Below are 26,656 nucleotides of genomic sequence, written 5' to 3' on the forward strand. Positions count from 1 at the left end.
CAGACTGACCCAAACATATGCAGCAAATTTGGTGAATTCTTCAAAGTGGATGGGTGCAAACATGGTTTCCATTAGAGTTATACAGCCAAACTGAACACTGCAAGACTACATGTCAGGTTGGAGACTCATTTTATTTTAGATATACGGATAAAAAAAGCTATAAGAATCTTTGAGACAAATTTCCTTGAATACTGATTTTGACAAACTTATTTATAGATATCACACAAGATTTTTAAAAAACATTCATGAAAAATGTTCTTCTTACAGTTAAATACCCTTAGCAACAGCATAGGACTGTTTTGTTAATTGGCCTCTTATTGCTTTTAAGCATGTCAACCATCATATCCAACATTTGGAGGTACTTCCATGGACCATTGACAGCTTCACAAGGATACACACCTGACTGCCCAGTTTCCCAAATCCATTCCTCCCCAAATGGACCATTAGCCAACAACACAGTATATAGGAAAAAGAACCCTAGGATCATTAAAACATCAGCCAAACATTACTATCATGTTGAGGTAACCTAGTAGTTACTTAATCTTCAATATCAAGGCACCATTGCTTTATATCATTATTTGCAGTGAAAGGTCATGTGGGATGCTTCTGAAACAGTGATTAGAGGGATAAAAGCTAAAAAATTTGACTTGGCTATGCGGAGAGAAAAATATGAATTATTGCCTGAACAAGTTTTAAAAATATATATATATATATAGATCCTTTAAAATCAGTGAAGGAAGTTAATATTTGGAGAAGGCTTCTCAACTGTGACCTTATGAAGAGATCAGAGAAACCCATACTATAGCCTGCATACTATGGTCAATGAAAATATACAATACTGGCTTCATGTCTAAGAGCTAATAAAAGCAAATCCCAAATGATCCAGGCTTTCAAGGCCAAATAAAGAGTTCAGAAAGGGGTAAACAAGGGGCTTTTTAAAGCCTATATACAGGAGACCAGTAGATTTACCCCAGACAGGATACATTAGTTGAGGACATAACCCCGAATTGGAAGGACAACCAAAGAAAGGCCAGGAAGACAACTACCTCACAGAACGAGACAAACAATTTGAATCTCCGAGTCAATGAAAGATAAAGGCATTGCAGTAGTAAATTGGGCAAACCATTATATCATGCTTCACATATAGACCATTTTGCATTATAGAATACAGACATCAAACCAGGATTTATGAAGATTAGATCAACATCGGACAATACCCACAGTGCTACACCCAAGAGAAAAATCAAATAAGAGGACTAGCCAGGACCATTTTATCAAGGGATTAAGAAAGAAAAAAAATGCATTTGATTGCGCAGACTAGTTCTTCCTCTTGTTTACTTCCTAAATACGATACGACCTTGCCCGATGCTGCAAAAATGCATACGCGTCAGCTACACAGAGCCTATGGCTAATGAGATTAATGAAATATGGTTGGATCCTTCACACTTGGAAGTGGGTGAAACAGGGCTGCACTCACTACTTTGCCTTTCTACCCCAGTGACGGAACATTTTGCTATTAAAATTAGGGAGGACAAGGGGATGCCCTTTGGTTCTGTACAGCACATCGGCTTGTGTGTGATATCTTACTGTCAAATAACAAACCCTAATATTTGAATCCCAAAGTTGTTAGGTTTATTTTGAGAGGATATCAGGGCTCAGAGTCATCCTAGATAAATCAGAGATGCTACGTACGAGATTACAACCAGTAGCATAGAATGATTGGGATGAATCACTCCATTCCAAATAGGCAAATGATAAAATTGGTTATCTAGGGAACTACGTCACTAAGCAAATCAGAGACTTCTTTAGAAATTGTTTTTTTTTTTTTTTTTTTAAAACACAGCCATACAAGCGGACATTAAAAACGACATACTACGTTGACAACCACTATTTATAATCATGGCTTGAAAGGGTAGCAGCCTAGAAAATTATTGTCCGACCAAAAAGATTATTATTATTTTAGGACCCATCCGTCCAGCTCACAACTGCGGAACTACCAAGAACACAATCTGCTTGTGAATTGGGGCAGCGGGGAACGAAACCCAGAGTTTACAGGAAGATTATGCGGGGACATAAACATTAATGGGATTTGGATTATCCAATATATGAAACCACTATTGTGCATTAGGGCTGAGAGCATGTTTTTAAAGGTCACTGCTTAAGTAAGAGAAACACTGGTCTCATATGGGACATGCTGTATTAGGCAGATTTTTATAGGATTTCATTAGGCTTCCAATACGAGACTCGACAGTAGACTACATTTCTAAAATACTAGACACCAATCGAAAAATGGGATAGTGTGTAAAAGAACCCCAACAATATCCACTACCCCTTGCAACCCCTCACTCTACAACAGCCTAGGTATCATGCAAGCACTCTCAGGTAATGTATACATAGATGGAAAGAGTTTGTCCATTTGTGGATGATCACTCCCATGGATGCAAGATAACATTAGAGCCTTGCTAAAAAGACTATGGAATTGATGGAGACATGACGCTAGGTCCACTTGTGTCACTGGGCTCGGTCACATAGTAATGATCAGAGAGCAAAGAGAAGTGTTCCAAAAGTTATTTCAATGTTCCAAATCCACCTAGGCCGGTAACTGCAACAAAAACAAGGGAGTGGATGGAATGCCACTGGCAATCGCTCAGGCCACACTCCACTCCATCGTTTTTAGACCACCATGTTACCTCAGTTTGGACCCAGCCATATGCAAATCCATCTCTGTGCTACTTCAGTGCTCAACCCTAGATGGGACCGTTATGCTCAGACCTGGATCCTGTGCACACTGTGCCACTGGACACAAGCTAAAACTGGCTTATGAGCCCTAATAGGGGTGAAACCGGCCTTGGGTTGCCTGTGTTCCGGTTCATGGAGGACCTGGCCTTGCAATTCAGACAGCATTTTTCCTACTGAAGCAGGGTCAAGAGAAGTTATTATATGGCTGGGTCCAAACAGATGGCATGGTATGCAAAATGACAATGAAATGGTAAGTGGCCTGAGTAATTACCAGTGGCTGAGATTAATTCAAGCATTCCATCCATCACTTTTTGTTAATATGCTTTGGGTACTGAGTTGAGCAACATAAAAATTAAATCAAGTACAAAGGTTTGATGATGCAGGACAATCTTCAAGGATTTTCATATTTTCATATCAAAGATGAGGGGGGGGGGGTCCAAGAGGAGAAGACTTGAGTGCATGAACATTTCCCTATATTACTTATGCCTTGATCAGAGGAGCAATATTCATACTTGGGCAGGTGAGGATGGGGTCCTGCCAACCAGGCCACAACACGTGTTCTTTCCCAAAATTGTACCTTTGTTACCCACAATTGGCACACCTCTGGGCCCCCTGCAAGTTCATTGTAAAAGGTACCTCTGGTACTAAGGGCCTTGTGACCAGAAAGGACCTCTGAGTGCTGCAGCATGTATTATGCCACCCTCAGAGGGCCCTCACCTTAACACCACACACTGCCAGAGTAGGCTGCGTGTTTTGGTGCAGACCAAACGGATGAGTCAACATGGCGCACATCCGTGTGCCTGGCCCACTCGCACTGCCTGTGGCATGAGTTTGTCACACCTTTAGCAGGCCTTACAGCCCTAAATGCGGGGTGCCCAATACCACAGGTGAGGGCATAGCTGCATGAGCAATATGCCCCTACAGTGTCTATGCCATCCACAGACGTAAGTGCAGTGAACCCATTTTGAGCACATGGGCTGAGAGTTTGTCAACAGGAACTCCACAGCTCTATGTTGGCTTTACTGAATTCTGGGAAGTTTGGTATCAAACTTCCCTGCACATTAAACCTACACTGATGTCAGTTTTGGATTTAATGAAAAATGCACACAGAGGGCCTCTTAGAGATGCCCCCTGTAAAGCACCTAACTCTGGTGTGGTTCCCGACTGGCTCGCAGCCATCTGCAACCACCAGACAGGTTTCTGGACCCCTGGATAGAGAGCCCTCTGCTTTCTGGGCCTGGGAACAAAGCAAATCCTGAGTAGAGGTGCCGTGCCTCCTCCCAAAGTATGGGCAGGATCCCCGAAGTGAGCAGTTCAAAGGACTGTCGCCTTTAATAGCTTCGCCCAGCATTTTGTTGCTATCAGCAACCAGCTCCCACAGGTTCTGACCTCCATTCTGAGCATGAGAACATGTGGGAAAACCTAGAACAGGTGAGAACACCTGTGCCAACCCCAACACTCAGTGAGGTGAGGCGTGGTGCAGCCCACATCTCAGTCCCATCCATCTCGTCGATGGGGATCCCTCCAATCAGGAAGAGGCATATACCCCCGTCAACTGGAGGGTGGCATACTAGGGGGTGTAGACCTCACAGGGAAGGGACCCATTGGTACCAACCTATACACCTCTGTAACACCACCAAAATGAGTATTTAGGGAACCCCCGAACCATGCCTCTTCAGATTCTCCATGACAAGAAGACCGAAGAGCCGTGCCGCAGAAGGACGATTATGACAACTGCTTTGGTCCCCAACCCTACCGTCCTGTCTCCTGCTCTGACCCCCCTACGAGCAAACTAGGTGTGTCCTGCAGCCAGCAGCCTCCAAGAACCCCAAAGACCTGCCCAGCCTTCCTAAAGAACTTCAGATCCAGTCGGAGGTTTGAGTCCTCACCCCTCTGCACCCAAGGCCCACGGCCAGAGTTGCCCAACAAGGTGTCCCCGGCGATCCCAACCCGAATGCCATCCGCTGGATAACCTCCACTGCCCTTCGCCTAGATGCCTGAAGCCTCATCATGAAGGCTCCCCGCCACGCCCCAACAAACCGGAATCGGTGAGAAGATTCAGACACGAAAAGGACACCCCTGCACCCGCAGGTCCTGAGGTGCCTGACCAACGATATTCTCTTGCCCAGCAACTCTTACATCCACTGGTCGTTGGTTCCTTTCATCAAGTCTGCTGGCTCCAGCCTGCAGTCCTTTCCGTGACAGGTGGCCTCCATTGAAAAGCATTAGACTTCATACACTCCCTGAGCACCCTGCACCTGGCCGCCCCAGTGCCGCTGGGACTACCTTTGCCTATACCTTAACTCTAGGAGCTTGGCTCCCAAGACAGAGTGGCCTGCCCGTGAGCAGTCCCAAACAGAGGTGCCCCTTAGCTCCATTGGCTAGCATTGGCACCCTGCACTCTTCCGCCCTAGTGCAGCTGAGGGTGCCTCTTGGGTGCCAACCTGAACTTTGGTTCTACCCTCCAAAACTGCAACTCCAAAACAGTTTACTTACCTGCAAACTTAACACTTCATTTTGCCCTTAGGACTGAATTGGTGGGTTTTCTCAGAAAATTATTCTTGGCTGAACTGTCTCGTACTGCAACAAAAAGCAACTTAGTACCTTCACCAGAGTTAACCTGTTTACCAATGTCCTGTGTTACTTAAACTGTGTTAGGAGTGTGTTTAATGCGAACTAGAAAAGCTATCACAAAGTAATCTGAAAGTAATTACAAGTGTTTTTGAACGGTTTACCAATCGTTTTCTTAACTGCAAAAGTGATCTAAATGCTCCTACCAAACCAGCCTTCACGGTCTGTTGATAAGTAAGATTGTATGACAAGTATAACTTACCTGCTATTAAGGAATTCTTGTTCTAAAAATAAAAACAACAAAATAATAACTTTGTATACAAACAATTAGTCTCGGATTTAGTCATGGAGTGTGTGGCATCATTTCTTCCATGAGTGTGGACAAATGCTTAACACTACCCTATGATAAGCCCGAGTGCTCAACCACACTACCACAAAAGAGTGTAAGGTATTATCTACTTAAGCCTCTGATATACCTCTGGGGATCAACTGGATCCTGTGCACACTATACCATACTTTGGTATAGTATATACAGAGCCAGCTTCCTACAGCCCGCTGATTTATAATCTACAGGTGATATTCTGGGTGATTATGAGTCTTTGAGAGGTAAGAGAATATGACCTTCATGACAATGTAGACGTAGTAGTACCTCTTCTCGGAAACCCAGTCATCTTGGAGAATTAACAATATAGGACACACCTCTAAATAAACTACCATTGAGTGTAGGTCGGAGTTTTTCCTTTTCCTCATGGTGAACCCTAGAGACAGCCTACAGCCTTAACTTTAGGAGCTGAAGTAATATCAGTGTGATGCACCTGCCTATTGGCAACCCTCTAAAGGCACACACTATAATGTAAAAGGAAGGGAGTTGACAGAAATCCATGACGTGGAGTGCCAAAATGGACGATCTAGGCACAATATGCTTCTTCAATCACTAAAGTTTTCACTTCATAACTGCTCCACACTCAATTGTGGAATGAAGCAGTTAATGTTTGCTCCCCTTTTTCTGTGATCCCTACAAGATTTGAAAGTGGTCCCAAAAATGCAGTGGTGGATACAAAGTCTGCCCTAGCTTTCTGGAAGGCTGAAAATCACCAACCTGCAGATTCTGATGAGGCGGCAGTCTGTGACATACAGTAGCCCACTATACTCATGTAAGCATGATCGATGTTAGTCAGCCTAGGTCTCAACATTTATATTATACCCTCATCTCTAACAAGATACACAAATCCTTACCATTATACCTTCAGTTCCATTCATGGTCCAACATTCACAAACCCCAGCTTAAAAAAAAAACAACAAAAAAAGAATAGGAGTTCATACTCACCAGCATGAGATGATACCACCATGCTGGAAAACACTAAAAGCTCCAAGCACCTTTTTAATTTGGATATGGTCTACACAAACTCGCATCTAAATTAAATTTTTAAAAGTACTACATCCCAAAAGAGAACATGGACAAGGGCACAATTGCTAAAAATTACTTATAAGGCATGTACTGGGCTGGAAGGCGTTTGTGCAGTATTATAGTTGGTTCAGTACAGCATTACATTGAAGACCGATGTATGCAGGAAGAAATAAATGCTTAGCTAGCGAGAATGGCCTAAACGTAGCTAGCTGTTTGGGGTGGAGAAGGTGAGCAGTATTCATATCAGTAGCTAATGTACCCACATTACTAAAATTGCAGTAATTAGCTGCTAATTGATTAACTCCCTCTTGTATAACCCCTTCCACGCTCATGACGAGCTGGGCTCGTCATGCAGTAGCCTCCTGCTACACTGATGACGAGCCCAGCTCGTCATGAATAATGGTGTTCATGATTTCCCAGCACAGGGGAAAAATCCCCATAGCATTCAAGGTGTTAATTTGGGCAAGCTTGAAGCAAGGGGTGTAATAATTCCATGAGCTGGAGCTATGTGGCCTGCATGCATATTTTAAAGTATGTCCCATTGGAGATAATGCCACATTTTAAATTGTACAGCCACGGAATGATGCAAGGAAGAAATTCCCGAATCACTCAGTACATGATTTCCCTTCAAGTAAAGAAATCCTTTTTATGACACATGAGATACTAATACTACACAAATTTTAATTCCTAGTTATCTTGTACTATAAGATAGTTAATTGCAGTCAAGGAACATTGCCAAAAGAACCAGAAACCATAAATAATCAAGTTGTCAAACCTCACCCTGCTACGACTAGACCACTTTTGTCACACAAATACACACAACATTTTAGACCAGCAATTTACAAGGATCAATCTGCTATGTATTGAGGAAAAGGACCTTTCAATGGGAACATGTTCAAATGTCCAGCTTCTACAGTAAATTCCAACCAACAAACCTGACCTCTGATCCAAAACGTATCCAGCACACACTACCACAAAGTACATCCTGAAATTCCAAAAGGAATGCCCAACTAAAAAAACTCAAATAAAAGGACATCCTCAGAAGTGCGATACCTACTTTAGGGACAATGACAGATGAAAGACGTATCAAACCACTGACTGCTATTTTATTAATGTTGTGAAGACAGGTGGTCCTTTCTGCATAACGTGGGGATATTGAGAAACACTGTATATTGCAAAGTACTTGTCCACGTTAAAGTCGACATACCCTTTCAGATGCAACTGTAGACTCTTGCTTAAATTTCTGCAGTGTCCCCATCAATAGGCCAAAAATCCGCCGATTCCTAAAGAAGACAAGAGGCAGAAAAACAGTGATTTGGGACACTAGGAGAAACTACAGGAACATATATACAAATATACTAACTAATATAAATTGCAGTCATGACCTGCAAACATTATCAAAAGTGTTACTTAACAGTAATACAATGAAAAACTAGGGGCTATACGGCAAAATAATTGAAACACATTGCAGTAACAGAGAAGCCAGAACATATTTATTTGAGTTATCCTGAATTTCAAGAGCACATATGCTTTGTCCAGGCAACACAAAAGCAAACATTTCTATTGATGTCTAGATGTTTATTACAGATGCACACTTCTTAAAAAACCCAGATTGAGGTATGGGGCTGTTGATTTAAAAAGTTAATTTAACCACCATGACAAAATGCATTGAAGGACCTCAAACAAATTCAGATTTTATATGTGAAAAATAGATGAAACTGTCAACACAGTCCTGGTTCATTTGAAAGATGCTCAATTGAAGTATTTATACAGGCTCCCCAGAATAGTGAGATCAAAGAACAAATGACTTGCGTACAGTTTCAGATTTTTTATGTTAAAAATCACAATGTGGTAATTTTTTTTAATCTAGTGCCACAGAACTAAAGTCACTTGCTACTCTTCTGCCACTTAATGTAGCACATCAGAGCTGGGTTTCAATAGTTGTCAAGAAGAAGGGTTTGCACACAGACCTGGGACATTCAAGACCTCTCCCTTTTATGTGGTTGGGGCTGCAGAAACCAGTAAATGTGAGTTTGATAGAATTATCTCCATTGTAAAACGCAACTAAGTACTTTTTTGAAGAAATGTTACGTGAGTGTGAAGTACCACAACGCTTTCATGGAAAATGCAGCGAATAGGGGAAAAAAGTAACCAGTAGAACGTCGATGTTGAAAAATTGGTTTCTCCAGAGTAAGGAGAACGAATGCATAGGATTCTATAGGCTCCACTGTAATGTGCACAGGTTTAATAAAGGGTGTTTTAAGATTTCATCAAGGAGGCAGATGCTTGACCTGTGAATGCTACCAATTGTCATTACTCTGCAACATAACAATTTATTTAAACAACTGTCTAAAAATGTCTAAAGTGCATAAAACACTGTACCTTTGCTTTCCTTTCTCATCGATAGTCTGATCTTGAATAAGGTCTCGGCGGGTGCGTTCTTTGGAGGTAGCAACAATAGAGGATTGCAACGCAGGCTATAATAAACAAAAGTAGAAAACTCAATACTTCCTCAAAACAAAAAAAAATGCTGAAACCATGCTGCTACAAATCTCAATTGTACCTTTTTAACATCTTCCTCTTCCTCTGCGTCACTTTCCTGGCGTGACTCTCTCCTTGTCCGACGCTCTGCCCCCTGCCTTTCGAAAGAAAATCAGGGTGAATTCTCTATAAATAGGCAAGCCCTAAATGTAAAAAGTACTATGTGGAGCAAATAAAACATCCCTTACTTTATAGTTGTACAACTTTAAAATGTTAAAGGGATAAATGTGTAATATTATGCTCGACATATTGAATGTGCTTTATAAATACAAAACCCCAACAAGCCTCTCAAATCATTACTCAACCAAGATTTGTAATTCTGTTAAGGACACCTGATCTAGTACTCAGTTTCTAAACCCACCAGTCAAACAGTACAAAAAGCAATGCCCGAGTGCTTAAAAGCAGGGGATACAACTTTCGTCTGAGGGTTGAAGTTAAATAAGCTTTTAAGATATTAACTTGAGGAAAATTAACATTTTTTGAAGCTAAATGAGAAGCATCCACATGGCCCATAATCATCCTACAACAATGTCAAGACTGAGTCTTTCGGGGACTATTGGGGCAAACACTCTTGGTTTGAAAAAAATTCACTTTTAGTTTGCTTGCTGCCCTCCTTGTCCGAGAAATTCAAAAGTGATGCTCAAAAAACAGCCAACACACTATTAAAATCTGCACCTACCTGTTGACTGCTCCTTCAAAGTCTCTAAGTTTGGCTGGGGGCCCTCCTCCACCATCCGAGAGTCCACGCCTACAATATCAAAAAGGCATATTTAAAAGAGGAAAAACAACCATTTACAAAGGAAGAAAAACGATCAATAAAGCAAATTTGTAAAACATAAGGCTTGGGGTTTACACACAAGCCCAAGCAAGGACTAGTGCACCTTGACTGCAAGCTGGTCACATTGAGAAAGACAGAAGCCCCAATTTGGTGGAAGAGAAACAAAAACCTCAGGAACGACCTGTATACCAAAGTGCAGTAGAGTACCTAAACACAGTTAAGTGACATGCGGAGTGGCTATAGACGGGCTGGTAACAGTACAACATAGGAGATATTCATTTTTACAATGAGATGGCAATCAGAGGTCCATGAACCCCTAAGATGACAGTATGTGGGGAAAATATTAATTTATGGGGGGATGTTTGTGGGGAGAGAAAATATCAGTATTGATGGTTCTCAGAAAATTGGAAAGAATGGTATTCTTGAAAGCTGGTATAGATGGGAGTGGCCCAAAGACTGGTTCCAGTGCAGGGACCGAGTAAGAGGAGTGAGCAGAAGTTGGGTGGAGCAAAGTGGTGGGTTTAAAAGAGATAGAAGGAAAAAGGGTCGCAGTAGGCTATACTTGAGGTTAAGAAGGGGTTATTTCGCCAGATACGAACAGCCAGCAGAGGAAGGAACTTTAACTGGGTCCAGTAGCTGCAAAGAAATGTGCATCTTCCTTGCAGGCACTGAAGGGGAATGGGTATGTGGTGTGGAAGACTAAAAACTGCCCCTGCTGCAAACAACCCAACAACAAACAGAGGCAGGCAATGCTTCAGAAGGTTCACAAGCAGGCCAATGGAATATATTAAATTGCCAATGACCAGTGTGTTAATGAACGACAGGCACCTAGGTCAACTCTCCCCAATATTGCACAGCTAGAACAAGGCTCCATGGGAGAGGAAAAATTAAGTTTAGATGCATATTTAAATCGAATAGCACTTCAAATTTCTGGCATAGGAGAAAGGAAAAACAACAACTTTGACGTAACTAATAGGTAGGAGAGCAGGACCAAATGAAGATACCAAATAAAGGTTTCCATTTTCAGATGAAATAAGATGGGTGTATATAGGCCCATTCGGGAGCCCATAGAAGTCAATTAAATGCAGATATGATTGTGCAGATATTACCTCATGGGAGATAAAGATGTGCAAAGGAAGCTGTAAGAGGAGACTAAGACATTAAAAGAGGGGGTGTGAAGTAAAAAAGCAAATAGGCCTAGAGAAAGCCAGAGGAAATGCCATAACAAACATGAAAGTTTGGAGATTGACCAAGCACCACACAACTAATGAAGTAGAGGGAAGTAAGACATGAGTAATTTACGAGTGATGCTGGCAGCGCCAAGAAAAGCAAATCTGTTGGGTGCATCAGTCAAAAATACTGACTATGATATACAAATCATGGAGAATAAAGTGGATGAGAGGTAACAGGGAATGAAGAGTTCTAGTAGAGAGCGAGTGAACCACCTCGGTACAACGGGAGATATGGAAGCCAAATTGAAGAGGGTCAATTTCATTTCAAAACACTTTATTCGGTTTTGCAATTGTAAAAACCATAAAAGCAAGGATGCCACAGTTAACATAAAACACAAGTAAAACACGTACTATAACCATAATCCCAGACCTTATAAAATTAATTCCATTAAAAAGTAAGATAAAATGTGAAATGTAACAGACCCATAGGATACATATAAACTTTTAAAAAACAAACTACAGATACGTTGACAATAGTTTATAGAGCTATTAGTTCTCCTTACAGTTTCTGGATTTTAGGGCTGATTTCAAGAAGCCAATCACAAATAAGGTGCTTTCGGACCTGGGTAAAATTCATTTTTTTTTTAAAAAGTGGCTTTAAAAAGAACCTCCGGGGAGCAACAGAGGGAACAAACAAATAAAAGTGCATCAGATCCTGCGGAGACAAGTTGTCGTTGTCGCAGCCCCAGGGAGGTAACACTTGACATCTATGAGATACCCTCGGAACAGCTAATGGTAGATGAAAATAATCCAGCCGGAACCTTGTTAGCAGAAACTGCTCATGGTTTTTTATAGACCATGATAAGTATGGCTCCAGTAGTGGCGTGGTTTTGAGCATCACAAATTTACGGACGCTGGGTTTTACCAATTCCAACCCATCTCGATTGGTCAAATTAAACTGTGCCAAGAGATGACTGGCAAGCCGACTGAAGATTAACTGTTTGAGGGAGAAAGAGTATACAAGTATGAATTCGTGAGAACCTTTTAACTCATCCTCATTCCTTTTGTGTTCCAATCTCTTCTATATGGTCCCCAGATTTAAGCTTTCTGGTTGAAATCAGTTTTGTTAGCACTATATGCTTTCTAGTGGCAGTGGTCTTTTTAATCCACAGTATAGGAACAGCGAGACAGCATAGACATTTCAATTCTGCTGATCAAAATTCGCATATTTGTTTTTAATTGTGCCTTAAAAGCTTCTGTAAGTGTGGAGACTTTATCCAGCTACCACCCCACTTAACTAATTTTCTCCAGTTACAGGATTTGCAACAAAACAATCCATCCATCATAATTTGTTTTCCTCCTGGCCTTGGTACAGAAGTAGCAGTGCAATCAGGTATGAATGATCGTATTTGTTGTGCTGAAAATCATCTATTTGCTATAGTGATGTTCACACCTTTCAGCAGCATTTAACATGCGCAATCACAGGTGCATGCGCAATCACAGGTGCATGTGCAAGGAGGGGCATGTGCAAGGAGGGGCATGTGCAAGGAGGGGCATGTGCGAGAGAAGGAGGGCGCGCGAGAGAAGGAGGGCGCGCGAGAGAAGGAGGGCGCGCGAGAGAGAAGGAGGGCGCGCGAGAGAGAAGGAGGGAGCGCGAGAGAAGGAGGGCGCGTACACATGTAAGCATACACACATACGATTCCACGGACTTATCCCATATGCTCTCATGGTTTTGAGCTGTGTGTCTACGTGGACCACACAGATTACATTAGAGATTCAAGGAGACATCAAGTCATCAGCCACACAGCTATAAAGAAGTGGATAAGCTTAAAGTATGTCAAACTAAATTGAGAGAGAGAAAAAAAAACAAGCATTGAAAATGCAATAGGTCTCGCAATAGAAGAGTTTAACATTTTTCGTTTTGCGCGTGGGTGAGTGGCGTTGCGTGGGTGAGTGGCGTTGCGTGGGTGAGTGGCGTTGCGTGGGTGAGTGGCGTTGCGTGGGTGAGTGGCGTTGCGTGGGTGAGTGGCGTTGCGTGGGTGAGTGGCGTTGCGTGGGTGAGTGGCGTTGCGTGGGTGAGTGGCGTTGCGTGGTTGAGTGTCTCGTCTTCATAAACGTTGGACAGAGTAGCGGATTGCCTCGTTGACAAAGGCCACATAAATTAGACAAACGGAAATCCAGGTAAGCACACACTGACACGGGGAACTGAACAAAAAAAGACAAGCATGCACATGCATTAAAGGACATACACACAAGCCTATGAAAACACATACAATGCTAAACTAAAGCACTAGTTAGTCAGATGAGACGTTATGCAAACCTTTACACAGTAATCCCGCACCAAAATTAAATAGCAGGGCTAGATTTTCCTAGAGGTTAGAGAAGCTATGTGGCCTTTAATTGAGATAGATGGCCGCGTATGACAACTCCATGTTTGTTCTGGAGTGGTTTATTGTCCCAGGAGAGCCGCAGAGTCTCATGTGAAGCAGAGGGTTGAGGAGTGTCCGCATTTTGGCAGCCTTATAACAAGCATGAGATGGGACCCGAAAACACTGGAATGAGAAGGGGCTGAAAGGAGCTAGTGACAGAGTTCAACTGGAGGAGAGGTGGGCAAAAACAATGAAAAGGTGGACAAGGGAGGAGAGAAGGAAAGGTGACAGAGAACTGCTGGAGGAGCAAAGAGGAGAAAAGAAATGCGACACGGCGGGCAGGGGAGGGGGCGGAGCGGGTAAAAAAAAAAAAACAAGACGGAGGGAAAGGCAGATAAGGGGAGGGGGGAGGAGAAATGCGACACGGCGGGCAGGGGAGGGGGCGGAGCGGGGAGAGGGTGTGAACAAATATGTTTACTCACAAGTTAAGTAATTTCACTCCATACCTTCTGGTGCTAGCACATACAATTACATTAAGAATATTACAGTGAGTGGATTGATTTTGTTACGGTAATTTTAGCAACATATCATCTTCGAGCAGCGTTTTCACTAGACTTCAATGGAATTAACAATATTTGAGGATTCTGTCAATTATTCAATCGTTTTAAGGTCTGTTTCTTTCTGATGTAAACAACGAGAACACTAGCAAAGGAGTAAAACGTGATGTGTGCGAGTGATTAATCAATGCTTGTACTGCGTCTGTGTGTTGTTTCCTGGTGCGTGTCTGTCCGTTTTCCCGTGCATTTGCAGGCAAAGGGAGCTTAACCCCAAGCATGAGATGGGACCCGAAAACACTGGAATGAGAAGGGGCTGAAAGGAGCTAGTGACAGTTCAACTGGAGGAGAGGTGGGCAAAAACAATGAAAAGGTGGACAAGGGAGGAGAGAAGGAAAGGTGACAGAGAACTGCTGGAGGAGCAAAGAGGAGAAAAGAAATGCGACACGGCGGGCAGGGGAGGGGGCGGAGCGGGTAAAAAAAAAAACAAGACGGAGGGAAAGGCAGATAAGGGGAGGGGGGAGGAGAAATGCGACACGGCGGGCAGGGGAGGGGGCGGAGCGGGGAGAGGGTGTGAAAGCAGCAGGGGACTGGAGTGCGGCTGAGGGAACTGATGTGCACGCGCTTTTAAGCTCAATGAGCATGCGCATTGAGCTTAAAAGTCACGGGCACTGCAAGGAATCGCCACGATTCCTTGCAAGTTAGTTAAAGAGTGGTTAAGCCCCAATAGTCTCGCAAGCTTGATGCGCATGCGCATCGACAGGCGAGACCTAAAAAATCAAGGTCAGGTCGCCATTGTTCTCAGACCACCTTTTCTTAGCCTTCCCCCTCATTGACAACCGTCACTTTGTCAGTGGGCTCAGAATGATGAATTTTGTCTTGACCATGACGGATCAGGATAATGCACTACTCAGGAACTGATTTTCTCAACTCTGCTACCTGAAACACATCCATATAGGACTACTGCAACTCTTTATATCTTGGCCTGCCTGTCTGATTCAAAAGCTTCAATCATTTGCTGCTGCTAGATTGGTTGTCTCTTTCAAGCTCGGACATCATACCTCCACACTGCATTGTCCCAATTACTTTAGCTTATAATGAAGAACCAGATTGCCTCCTAGTCAAAGTGTCCTCAGCATAAACTCTGCTTTCCACCTGTACTTCTCTTCTTAGTTCTCGGCTAAGTCTTTACAAGCGGTTTATATTTTGAGATCTCAGGGTGAACTTTTGCTCACACCTTAAAACTCTTAGGGGCCATGGCTTTTAAATCACCACTGCCAAAAAGTAAATCGCTTCACTGCTGAACCAGAGACAAATTCCAGACTTATTGTTCAGAAAAGCTTTAAAAACATGGCTGTTTTCGCAAAAGGATAAGGTTTCCTTCTGATGCCGTACTGCGCTTTTGTAGCTCATTTTTAGGATGCAAAGATACCCATATTTGAGTGAGTCATGATTTTCAAATCAATAAACAGTCAAATTCTGATTTAAAAAAAGCTAGTTGATTTGTTCAAATCCATGACTACTGAACCACCAAGCAAAGCTGCAATTTGACTCCAGCAAGTCAATGCACACATCATTAAGATGTACAAAATACCAAGGCTAGATCAGAATCTAAACAGTGCAAGGGATGTAAGAAAACCTCAACAAGAACATTGTAGAAGAAAATCAGCATGAAATGGTAATTGTCGATATATGCCAATCTCCACTATTTTTGGGTACCTTGTAGCCCGCAGGCTGCCTTTTTGCAATAGCATTGCAGTCCTTTTTCATATACAGAGGAAAAGTAGGACAAAACTGTTTACAGTCGGTATTGTTTGTTGAAGTGCATGAGAATAAGATGAAAAGCATTAACCCACAATCTTTGGGTTAAGTTTTTAAGACAATTCCTCAATCATATGTAATTTCCTTCAGCTCGGATATGGGTATTTAGGGTGATCCATTTTAGGACCCAGTTCTTACCAAGATTATTTTTTTAATCCATTTATTTCCTCTATTTTTAACATTTTTTATTTTTAGAGGTTTTATATAGCGCTGGCTGGACCCAGAGGTATCAGAGCGCTTTACAATTGTAACAGAAAGCTGTTTAAATACAGGTACAGTGTGTATAAGTACAGAAAGTTGATTCAAAAATAAGCAGTCCACATAGGATAAAGGTTACACTAGATGAAAAAGTAAAAAACAATTGCTAAACACAATAAGATATACAATATAGAGGTCGCATTTTGGAGGGAAGGTTCGATAAAATATACCTAGGAGCAAGAGGGACTGAAGGTCATATGGTGTAGTAAGAAACGGGAGGTAAAGGAGAGGCGGGGAGGGAAGGAGATAAGATTGAAGGAGAAGGGAAGGAGAGGGGGGGCAGGAGGGGGTTCACTAGTCGTAGGCGGAGCAGCTGGGTGTGGGGGATGCTGAGGAAGGCGAGGCCACTCGGGAGGTAATTAGAAGCCCCCGTATTTATTAAGGAGAAGAAGTTTGAGTTCTCTTTTGAAGCTGGGGTAGGACGGGTTACAACGGAGGTCTGGTGGGAGGGCATTCCAAATAAGAGGGGCATTGCCTGAAAAGGAGCGTGACTGAGTGGAATTATTTTTCTGAAGGGGGGAGGATAAGTAGGAGGGTGTTAGAGCTTCTCAGGGATCACGTGTAGCCTGCTTTGGTCAATTTGATAGCAAGGTATGTCGGTGTGTTTTGGTGGAGGATTTTGTGCGTAATGCAGGTGGTTTTATAAGTGGATCTGCCTTCAATGGGGAGCCATTTGAGGGCGGGAGAGATGTGGTCAAATCGTTTGCAGTTTGTGATGAGCCTGGCCGCGAGGTTGAGCACTGATTTTAGAGGTGCCAGATGTGTTTTGGGAATTCCGGTGAGGATGGCATTGCCGTAATCAATGCGCGATAGAACAAGAGATTGAACTGCTAGTTTAAAATCATCAATTGGGATGAAGGGCTTAATTCTCTTAAGGTTACGGAGGGTAAAGAGGGCTCCGTTGGCAGAGTTTTTGATGTGTACGTTGAGAGATAGGCGGTGGTGAAGGGAGATGCCCAAGGATTTGTCGGAGGTGGCAAGGGACAAGGGGCAGTTGAGGGCATTAAGGTCTGAGATCCAATTTTGAATGGGGAGCCGATTGTTTTTTGGGGAGAAAAGAATAATTTCAGTTTTTTTAGGGTTCAGTTTGAGGTGGTTCGAGTGGAACCAGGCTTGAATTTTGATGAGGGTGTTGTTGTTGAGGTGGAGGATGTCAGCATGGGTTTTTATCTTATGGTAGAGTTGAGTATCGTCAGCGTAAAGATGGTAGTTGATCCCGGCTTGTTTGAGAATGAGGGGTTCCATAAAGAGGTTAAAGAGAGTATGGATCCTTGCGGAACTCCTAGAGAAATGGGAGAGGGGTTCGATAAGCAGTTTTGGATTTTAATTTGTTGAGCACAGTGTTGTAGGTATGAGACAAAGACAATTATGAGTCATACCATTAAGGTCGAATCGTTCTCTAAGGACTTTGAGTAGAACAGAATGGTTAACAGTATCGACGCTGAGGAGAGATCGAGGAGGATCAATAGGCTAGATTCGCCATTGTTGAGGGAGTGGTGAATGTCATCTACAATGTTAAGTATGGCGGTTTCAGTGCTGCAACCTTTCCTGAAGCCTGATTGGAGGGGGTCAAGTAAGTTAAAAAGTTCAATGTGTCTGTCAAGCTGAAGGACACATTTTTCCAGGGCTTTCGAGAGAAGGGGCAGATTGGAGTTAGGACGGAGGTTGTTAAGGTCATTAGGGTCGGCAGTAGGGTTTTTGAGAATGGGGGTGATTTGGCCCAGTTGTAGGGAGGAAGGGACACAGCCGGTGGCTAGGGAAGTGTTAATGATCGAGGTCCAGGAAGGGGTAATGATGTGTTTGAGATTTTGGACAAGTTTAGAGGGGAGGGGGTCTTTGGTGTGGGAAGAGGTTTTAAGTTTCGCAATGATGTCAAAGACATCTTTCAGTAACTGGCTGGAAATTATGCCAGGCGTTATTTTTAAGGAGAGTGTTAGGGGGATTGGAATCGTGGAGGGAGGAGGGAATGGAAGGGATCGGGAGATCAATGTTATGTAGGATCATGGAGGGAGCAGGGGGGGTGGGAGGGATGCAGATGAGTTAGGGGAGATGTCCAAAATGGAGGTAGGGGTCAGAGTCTGGAGGAAGAATTGTTCTATTCTAGCAATTTTTTCAGAGAAAAAGAGGGCTATTTCTTCGCAATTAGTGGTCGCGGCCAGAAGTATAGGAGGAGTGGATGAGGTTTGATTGCGAACAATGTTAAACAGTTCTCTGGGTCTATTTTTGGCTCGGTCCAGTTGTGCTCGGAAAAAGGATGCTTTTTGTTTAAAGATGTGTTTTTTATAAGATGATCTTGCAAGTCTGAAGCGAGCTAGGTGCAAAGGGGTAGGGTGTTGTCTACACGTTCTTTCCGTCCGTCTAAGTGAGCGTCTTTCATTATTAAGCTCAGAATTGAACCATGATTTGGAAGGAATGGTTCTTTGGTTTTTAAGCTTCAGGGGGGCCAGGAGGTCCAGGGTATCCACGACTGCTTTGTTGTAGTGTTCTGTAAGCTCATTTGCGTTCAGTGAGGGAGGGATGGCAAGAAGTTGGGCATGGAGTTTATATTCCAGTAAATCAGGGGGGATATTAAGATTTCTGGACAGTTTCATGGGTTTAATGATTTTCGTGGGAGGAGGGATGGCAGAGACCGCTATAGAGAACAGAATGAGAGGGTCGGACCAGTCGATGGGAACAATGTTGGATAGGAGGGCTAGATCTTTGCTTGTAATGATGGCATCTAGGATTGCTCTTTTAGAATGGGTCGAAGATTTACAAAGTTGCTCGAGGTTATTGATCTCGAGAAGGTTGGATAGGAGGGTGATAGAGGGGTTATTGGTCTCATCCCAATGGAGGTTGAGGTCTCCCAGAAAAATGTTTTGGGAGTTGGAAAGTGACGATTGTGTAAGCAGGTCGGATAGCTCATCAACGAAGGGATGTGTATTGCCGGGAGGGTTATATATGTTGTGAAGGCTAATGGGTTGGGAGCCTTGAATTTTGAGTTCAGCTTCGAGGTATTCAAGGGCGGAGTGATTAGTGTTATTGACAAGGGAAAGTTGCAATTCCTCTTTGAAGATATGGCAACACCACCGCCTTTTCGGATGGGCCGGTCTTTTCTGAGAATAGAGTAGCCCGTAGGGGCGAGGAGGTCAAGGATCCTTGTTGAGTAGTCATTGAGCCAGGTTTCCATTAGGAACGCGATGTCGATGGATTCACTAAGAATAGTTTCAGAGATTTCAATGGCATGTCGAATAGCGGACCGACAATTGACAAGCATGCAGGAAAGAGGTTTAAGGGGAGTGGATGGAGGCGAGTTGGGGAGGTGGCCTAGGTGAGCTAGGTGAGCGGGGAGTTCGGCTAGTCCCCAATATGACAGGGATGCTGGAGACAGGGGGAGGCTGGATATTAGTGAGTGAGCAGGGAGGGTAGGATTTGCAGAGGTCTAGGATCTCCATAGGTGAGAGGGGGCAGGCGGTGCGGAGAAGTCTGTGTGCGCGGCAGTGTAGAGGGGTTGTGCAAAATGGTTTGAGGGTAGTGGGATTAATATGTCTGGTGTGAGTGGAGTTTATCCGGAGTGAGAGGGCTCCGTTTTTGCGGGAATAGAAATCAGATCTAAGATTAGCGAGATCTCTAGAGAGAGTGGCGAGAATGCGTTCAATGTTGCCAAGAGAGTTAGATATAAGACTAAGGTGGGAAATTGGAGAAGGTGGAGGGAGCGGCACGGGGTGTTCATAGTAGGGCAAGAGGAGAGGCATGGAGGGGGAAGGTGGGTATATGGCCATAAAGGGTGAAGGAGGGGCAGGATTGTTCGGAAGTAGGGTAAAGGGCGGGTCGGGATGGTGGGAGTCATGAGTTTCAAAGGGAGAGAGGATGGGTCTAGGGGAGGAGGTGTAAGGGCTATTCTGGAACAGAGTGCGAGACGGTTCGGGGTGGTGGGTGCAATGAGTTTCGGAGGGGGAGAGGATGGGTTTAGAAGAGGAGGAAAAGGGTGGGGTCAGAGGAGGAGGGGAAGGGCACGGAGATTCCGTAAGGTGGTGGGTGTTAGCACACGTGTCGTGGGGAGTGTGGTGTGAGGGAGGGCAGGTCGCGTGTGCGGGGGATTGGGAGCTGCGGGGAGTAGGGAGGTCCTGGGGAAGTGGAGGGACCGTGGGAGTGGGAAGTGCCAGAGGGCTGAGCGGGGGGGGTGGAGGTCAACAATTGTATGGCATTGTTGGACGTGGACATGGTCAGCAATTGAATGGCATTGTTGGACGTGGACACGTCTGCGGAGGGGAGTAGAGGATAAGGGAGAGGGGTTAAAGTGGAGGGCAAAGGATGAGAGGGGGGAAGGTTGTTGGTGGAATTGTGAAGTTGGATGGTCAACAATTGTAAGGCATTGTTGGACGTGGGCATATCTGCTGAGGAGAGTATAGGATGAGAGAGAGGGGTTAAAGAGGAGGGCAAAGGATGAGAGGGGGGGAGGTTATTGGCGGACTTGTGAAGTTGGATTGTCAGTGATCTGAAGTGAAATTTAAAGGTGTGGAGGTGGGGAACAGCAGCTTGGATGAGGATGTTACCGGTTTTAAAAATGGAGATGTCGATTTCCCCAGGAAAGGTAGGAGAGGGAGTCGTGGATAGTTTGTGGCCATGGGGGATTTTGAGGCACTTCGTGACTGGGAGAGATTGTAGGAAAGTGCTTTTCCTTTTAGAGGGGCGTTTGGAATAGAAAATGTAGTTGGTAATAATAGGGGAGGTGAGGCTGTAATAGTTGTCAACGATGAGTGTTTCAGGGTCAAGGATGAGAAGGTTGTGTTTGAAATTTTTGTTGTGTATTTTGAGAGATTAGGGGGGTAGAGAATGGACCAAGAGTTTGGGCCGTGTTTGGATAGATGCAGAGGAGGCACAGTAGGGTTGTGAGGAGGAGGCACTAAGAGGGAAGAGAGGGAGGTAAATGGGGGTGAAGCAGGCGGTAGTAGGAGAGGAGGGGAAAAGGGAGGAGTGGAGGACGAGAGAGAGAGGAGGGTATGAGGGGGCTTGGGCAATAAGTAAGAAAGGACAAAGGAATCAGGCTGGTAGGGGGGGCTAGGGTGAGGGAGTCTGCGTATATTGAAAGGCAGCAGTCGGAGTTTCCACAGCTATTAAAACACGGCAGTCAGGGTAAGCACCAGCGTAAGGGAAGGTAGGGAGAGAAAATCCACAAGCTCGGATGCAACAGCCTTGCTAGTGAGAAGCCCCGTCAGGGCCAAGTAGGGGGGCTTATCACAGAGAGGAAAAAGGGGCCAGGGGGCATACACCCTCACTTGGAATCAATGCAGCCATATTAGGGGAACTTAGGTACAAAGAGCTGGACACTCGGGACACTCACAGCAGTGGAGCAGTACAATTATGACATTAAAAACACCTACATCTTGCGAATGGTGGCATCGAAAATTAGGCACATCATAAATCACACATCAAACAATACACTCCAGTAAATCAGGGCTGAATGGGGGTAGATGCTGGTAAACAGTGACAAAGGTGAGGCATAGGTCAATTTGACAAAAGAAAAAAAGGGGCAGACTCAACAACAATTTAGCAATGAGGGGTTCAGGGTCTTTCGAGGCTGCAGCTGTGTGTATCAGGGGGAGCGTGGACAGGCAAATATCATTAGCTCAACATTGCAGGATACTGTCACTCCAGTCCGAACTCTATATCTCTGGTCCATGAACTATGAGTCACTCCAAGGCGCAGTGAGCGATTGAGGTGGGGCTAGTTTTCGTAGATGTATGGCTTTGTTCTAGTAAGCATGTGGATAATGGAGAGTGGTGCACAAACAATTCATGGACCCAGTAGATGCAAATGGAGCACTTTTTGTGCTAGCTTAGCATGGTGAAAGAAAGTCAATCATGCCTTTGTGAGGCCAGTATAGAAGTCATAATAGTCAAGGTACCCAACAACCAGGCACCCTGTTCAATCCCATGAGCAGTTAGGAGAGGAAAACTAGTTTGAAACATGGAGAGTTACAAGTTGACACACTAAACAAGAGTTTCAAAAGTTTTCTTTTGGGTGGAAGCTCTCTAACATATGAGACTAAAAACCAGTGCGGTTTTCAAGGAGTTTATGGATTGGAGTATCAACAGCAGATATCTAGGAATGTATATTGTACTGGAATTTCAATTGAGAGACAAAAGAGCGCAGGTTTTTGCTAAAGAGGAGCAGGGAAAATGAAGAACCTGGAGAGGGATTATTAAGAGCCCTGGCACAACTGATTTTTGTTACTGAGGTATTTACTTACCCACTTAAATTTCTGAAATCCCAAAGTATTCTTCCTGTCTTTATCAGGAAAATATAGTGGTAGGCTGTTAAAAGCTCCAGATAGCTAAAGGAGAATCATTCGCTTGATAGCGCTCCGATAGTCGCGAGTTCTATTCAGACATCTGCCAGAGCTGACTTGTTTCCCTTCATAAATTGAACAGATTCTTATAGTCTGTATTTTTGCTAGGATATGCAACAGTGGAGATAGCATGTAGGAAGCTGGCTCTGTGCACAGTATAACCACCATTTGGCATACCATATACAGAGTCCAGGGGTTCCCCAAAAGTGCACATGTCTCAATGCAAAACCAAAAGTGCTCCATTAGTGGTAGTGTGAGCGAGTAGCCTTAGGCCTAACACAGCGGAGTGCAAGATATTTATTGCACAACATTGACCAATAATGGATACATGACTCAACAAGCATTGAAAATGCAATAGGTCTCGCCTTTTATTAGGTTAAAGCCATTTGCTTTGCTATACAATACCATTAGCAAAGCAAATGGCTTTAACATGATCAAAGGTGAGACCTATTGTGTGTGTGTGTTATATATATATATATATATATATATATATATATATATATATATATATATATATATATATATGAACTCTGGGTCGTTCTCAGTTTAGGTGGAAAGCAGCTCCTGTTAGAGCACTCTAAACACCCGCGACACTCTAGATCTGCTCACCTCAAATGTCTGTTTTTCTATCAAAGTTTTTAAGACCCACACCAATTTTATGCAAATAATCTTGCTTTGTATTTTATTTTAAGACCAAGATCTTCGCAGTAAGGTAAGTATGTTTTTAACTAAAAATACTCTAAAAGGTAGACAGCACAATTTCTGAACAGTTCAATGTTATCCAATGGAGAAAAACGATAATGTGGTTTAACAGGTAAGTACACCACTTAGATTTACAGTCTTTGGGACCAAAAGTCAGCAAGGGTCAGGTGAGTACCACAACTGCACCATCAGCGAAACAGGAGCGGGTGGGCAGGCGCAGAGGTCAAAATCGGAGTTCAGCCCATGCGTTTCAATGAAGGCTGGAAGTGCCAGGAGCCACACTGCTTGCAGGTAAGTAAATTTGTTGCAGGTGGCAAGTTTTGGGTTTTAAGTCAAGCTGAAGGGGTTGCGGGGGTGCACAAAGCAGCAACAAACCTACACCACCAGTGGCACAGGGCGGCCGTATGCAGGCATGGACCAAATTCAGTGTCGAGCTCCCACTGCTTTTCGAAGGACATTCTGCTTACAACTCACAGGATGCAGGCATAACACCAGAGGTTGGAGGAGGGAAACCAACGACAGCAGAGGAAAGCAGAGATGTAGAGGGTCGAAGGGCCACAGTTGAGTCAGCTCACCAAGGCGCAGGGCATTCGGATGCAGGGGGGGCTTTGATTGTCGGAGTCTGCTTACTGAAGCCAATCGCGGTCAGGGGGAGCCTCTGGATTCAGCTGCAGGCTTCGTCGTGAAGTCCAGGAGGGGCTGGACTGGAGACCTGGATGAGTAAGTGGGCCACTTGGACACGGGCCGTAACAGTCTGGTGCAGAGAGGGCAGGACTTGCAGATCTGCAGAGCACCGGCAGTCATTAGTGTTGGATTCTTAGGCACAGAACCTCTATCCTCAGGAGTTCTGGTCTTTTTCAAAGTTCAGGCAGTCTTCCTCAGGTTTCTGGAAGTCGCTGACTGCAGGACAGGCGTCATCTTCTTGCAGGGTCTTGGAAGCTGGAAACAGGCTGGTAGGGCTTGGGCCAAGTAGGAAGTAGTTTTCAAGCTTTACTGCACAGTGTCTTCTTAGGTCGCAGGTAACTTATCTAGGGAGTCACCTAAATACTAAATTTAGTGGGTGTTTTAGGGGAGTAGCAGGTAGGGACCACCTGACCTGGGGTGACTACACCCTCTATTATGCCACACACACTAGAGGAGTCCCCTCATCTTCGAGATGGAAGGGACTGAAAAGTGTGCTTAAATTCGCCTTCTTCACCTGAGAGGTAGAGTTTGCAAAGGAGGGCATACCTCCTAACCTTTCTAAGTTTTCCTGCCAGTTCTCCAGCGGAACGTGGGGGTGTAAACCAAGGGCGCCATCTGCTAGCAGCAGAGGCTGGGGGGTTCGCATTACAAAGGTAGCAGGCCTTTGAAGCTTCCCCTTCAAATACTGGGACCATCCTGGGGGAGGAGTTGAGACACCTCTGCCCAGGATGTGCATTGTTTCTGGTCCCAGAGAGCAGAAGCTCACCGCCCAGGGGTCCAGAAACATGTCTGTGTGTGGTAGGCTGCCTAAAGCCAGTCAGTGACCACACCAGGGTCAGTAGGTTCTCAAAGTATTTAGGATAGATTACAGTGTACAACACTGACATTTTCACATCTCCTTAGCCCTTTCTTTTGTCTTTTTCTTTATTTGAGTAACATGTATAATTTTTTAATTTCTACACCTTAGTTTTTCTGGTGGTCTTGAGTCCCCTATCCTGCCCATTAGGTGGTCTCTTAGTTTCATAAATTCTCGGCAATAGAGTGGTGAACTTTTTTTATGTAACTTTGGATACAACTCGTCCATTTTTGCTCACCATGTGACATTACGTATTGGGGATCACGAGGACTTGTTTTCGCGGTTACACGTTATTTATAGACTCAGTGTCACAAACATATGCACAATAAAGCTTGTTGTGCGTTATTGTCAGCGTCGGGATGTGAACCCAGTCTGCCATTGTAATAAATACACTGTTTCTTTAAATATGCTTGCATGCCGGGTATCGTGTACGTGCTACAGTTACAGGCGCCCGTTTCGAGCGAGAGGCTGTGTTTTACCCAGTTTCAGATACGGTTCTGCTCGCCCACTAAATAGTTTAATTACTGTCTTTGCAATAAGACTCCTTATTAACTCTCCTCACATTTTTAGCACACGGAGTACACCCGCGAGACGGAACTGCACGATTAACGACCAGTTGGCCACCAAGTCGGGTAAGACCAGTTGCAGTCCTCCTCTATTCTGTAACCCATTGCATTTTTCTGGGATTGACTGGAGTCAATTACAGTGGTTTATGTCATTTGTTTTTCAGTGAGACGCTGATTACGTCTTTTTGCGGAGGGTAAGAGTCCATTGCTGACATGTAATTTAACACCGGGGACTCACCCAGTTTATTTAGATATGGCACTGGAGTGTTTCAAAGTGGGTGTATCTCAACTTTTGTTACTAGGTTTCTAGCTAAACGTATGAGATCAACTTTCATGTGCATTTTCACGTTGCACACAGGGTAGCATAGCCACATGTTCTACAGCTTACTCGCCCTTTTTCTTTTCATTTGAGTGCAAATCCTATCAACCTATTTGTACTGTTTAGATGCTTATATTTGACAAGACATTGTGTTTGATACGCTTATAATTATTGTGTTGTAGATTCCTGAGGAGGACACAGCAGAGTCCACAAAGCTCTTTTATTTTTACGATATTCATCCCCTGATGAAGGGTTCCGACTGAACCCGAAATGCATTGGGATTGTCTGTTAATGCATTGTACATATGTATGAAGTCGAAATTAATATTTGTGTTCATTTGTTAATGAGATGACACTCTGGATTATAACAATGTATTCTATTTTTGCTTACATCAAGTGCACAAGCTCACATGTTCTTCACTTCATTTCTGCTGATGAAACATCACTGATTAATTCTTACAAATAGGGCGTATTTGGGCAGATAAGTGTATGTGTAATTTTGAGAGACAATTTTGTCCGTAGCTGTGCTCCACGTAGGTTGTGGTTTTTCGTAGCCTCCATTTGTTGTTTGTGCATAGGTTAGACAGGCGCGGTCATAAGCTGTGTTAGAACAGGGTTTACTCTCCACATAGGGACTGGAGTCTTCCTTGGGGGTGCAAATCTTTTTGAACCCTCAAGGAATCTCTTGACTGGTGAAGAGGCGTGAATAGTTGATTGTACTGTCTGGCAAGAGGCGGAGATATTAATGTTTTCTGTGTAGATGTTGATTCCAGAATATTGTTATCCTTACATCACAAGATACCCTTTCCACTTAGCTGCGTAGCTGTGGTTGGCCTTCTTGCCTCCTTTAGTAGTTCCATTGTTCTTTGTGGAAAATTAGGTGTCCAAATTCTATGTACATAGGCGCCAGGTTGCTAGGCTGAATGTTGCTGGTGCCGGGTGAAATACTTGACCTTTTTGAATTATGAGACTGTCTTTTTCTGCCTTG

General features: G+C 43.9%; 1 protein-coding gene across 1 annotated transcript in view; it reads right to left on the reverse strand.

Annotated features, from left to right (window-relative positions):
• Positions 1–26,656, reverse strand: part of PNN (pinin, desmosome associated protein) — a 168,906-nt gene that overhangs the window by 97,488 nt on the left and 44,762 nt on the right. The window contains exons 3-6 of the mRNA XM_078659762.1: positions 9,939–10,007; positions 9,282–9,357; positions 9,101–9,195; positions 7,926–8,001 (exon numbers count right to left, since the gene is read on the reverse strand). Coding sequence (XP_078515888.1) covers positions 7,926–8,001; positions 9,101–9,195; positions 9,282–9,357; positions 9,939–10,007 — 316 coding nt within the window. The remainder of the gene's footprint in view (positions 1–7,925; positions 8,002–9,100; positions 9,196–9,281; positions 9,358–9,938; positions 10,008–26,656) is intronic.

Source organism: Lissotriton helveticus, chromosome 9, assembly GCF_964261635.1.
Source record: "Lissotriton helveticus chromosome 9, aLisHel1.1, whole genome shotgun sequence".
NCBI lineage: Eukaryota > Metazoa > Chordata > Amphibia > Caudata > Salamandridae > Lissotriton > Lissotriton helveticus.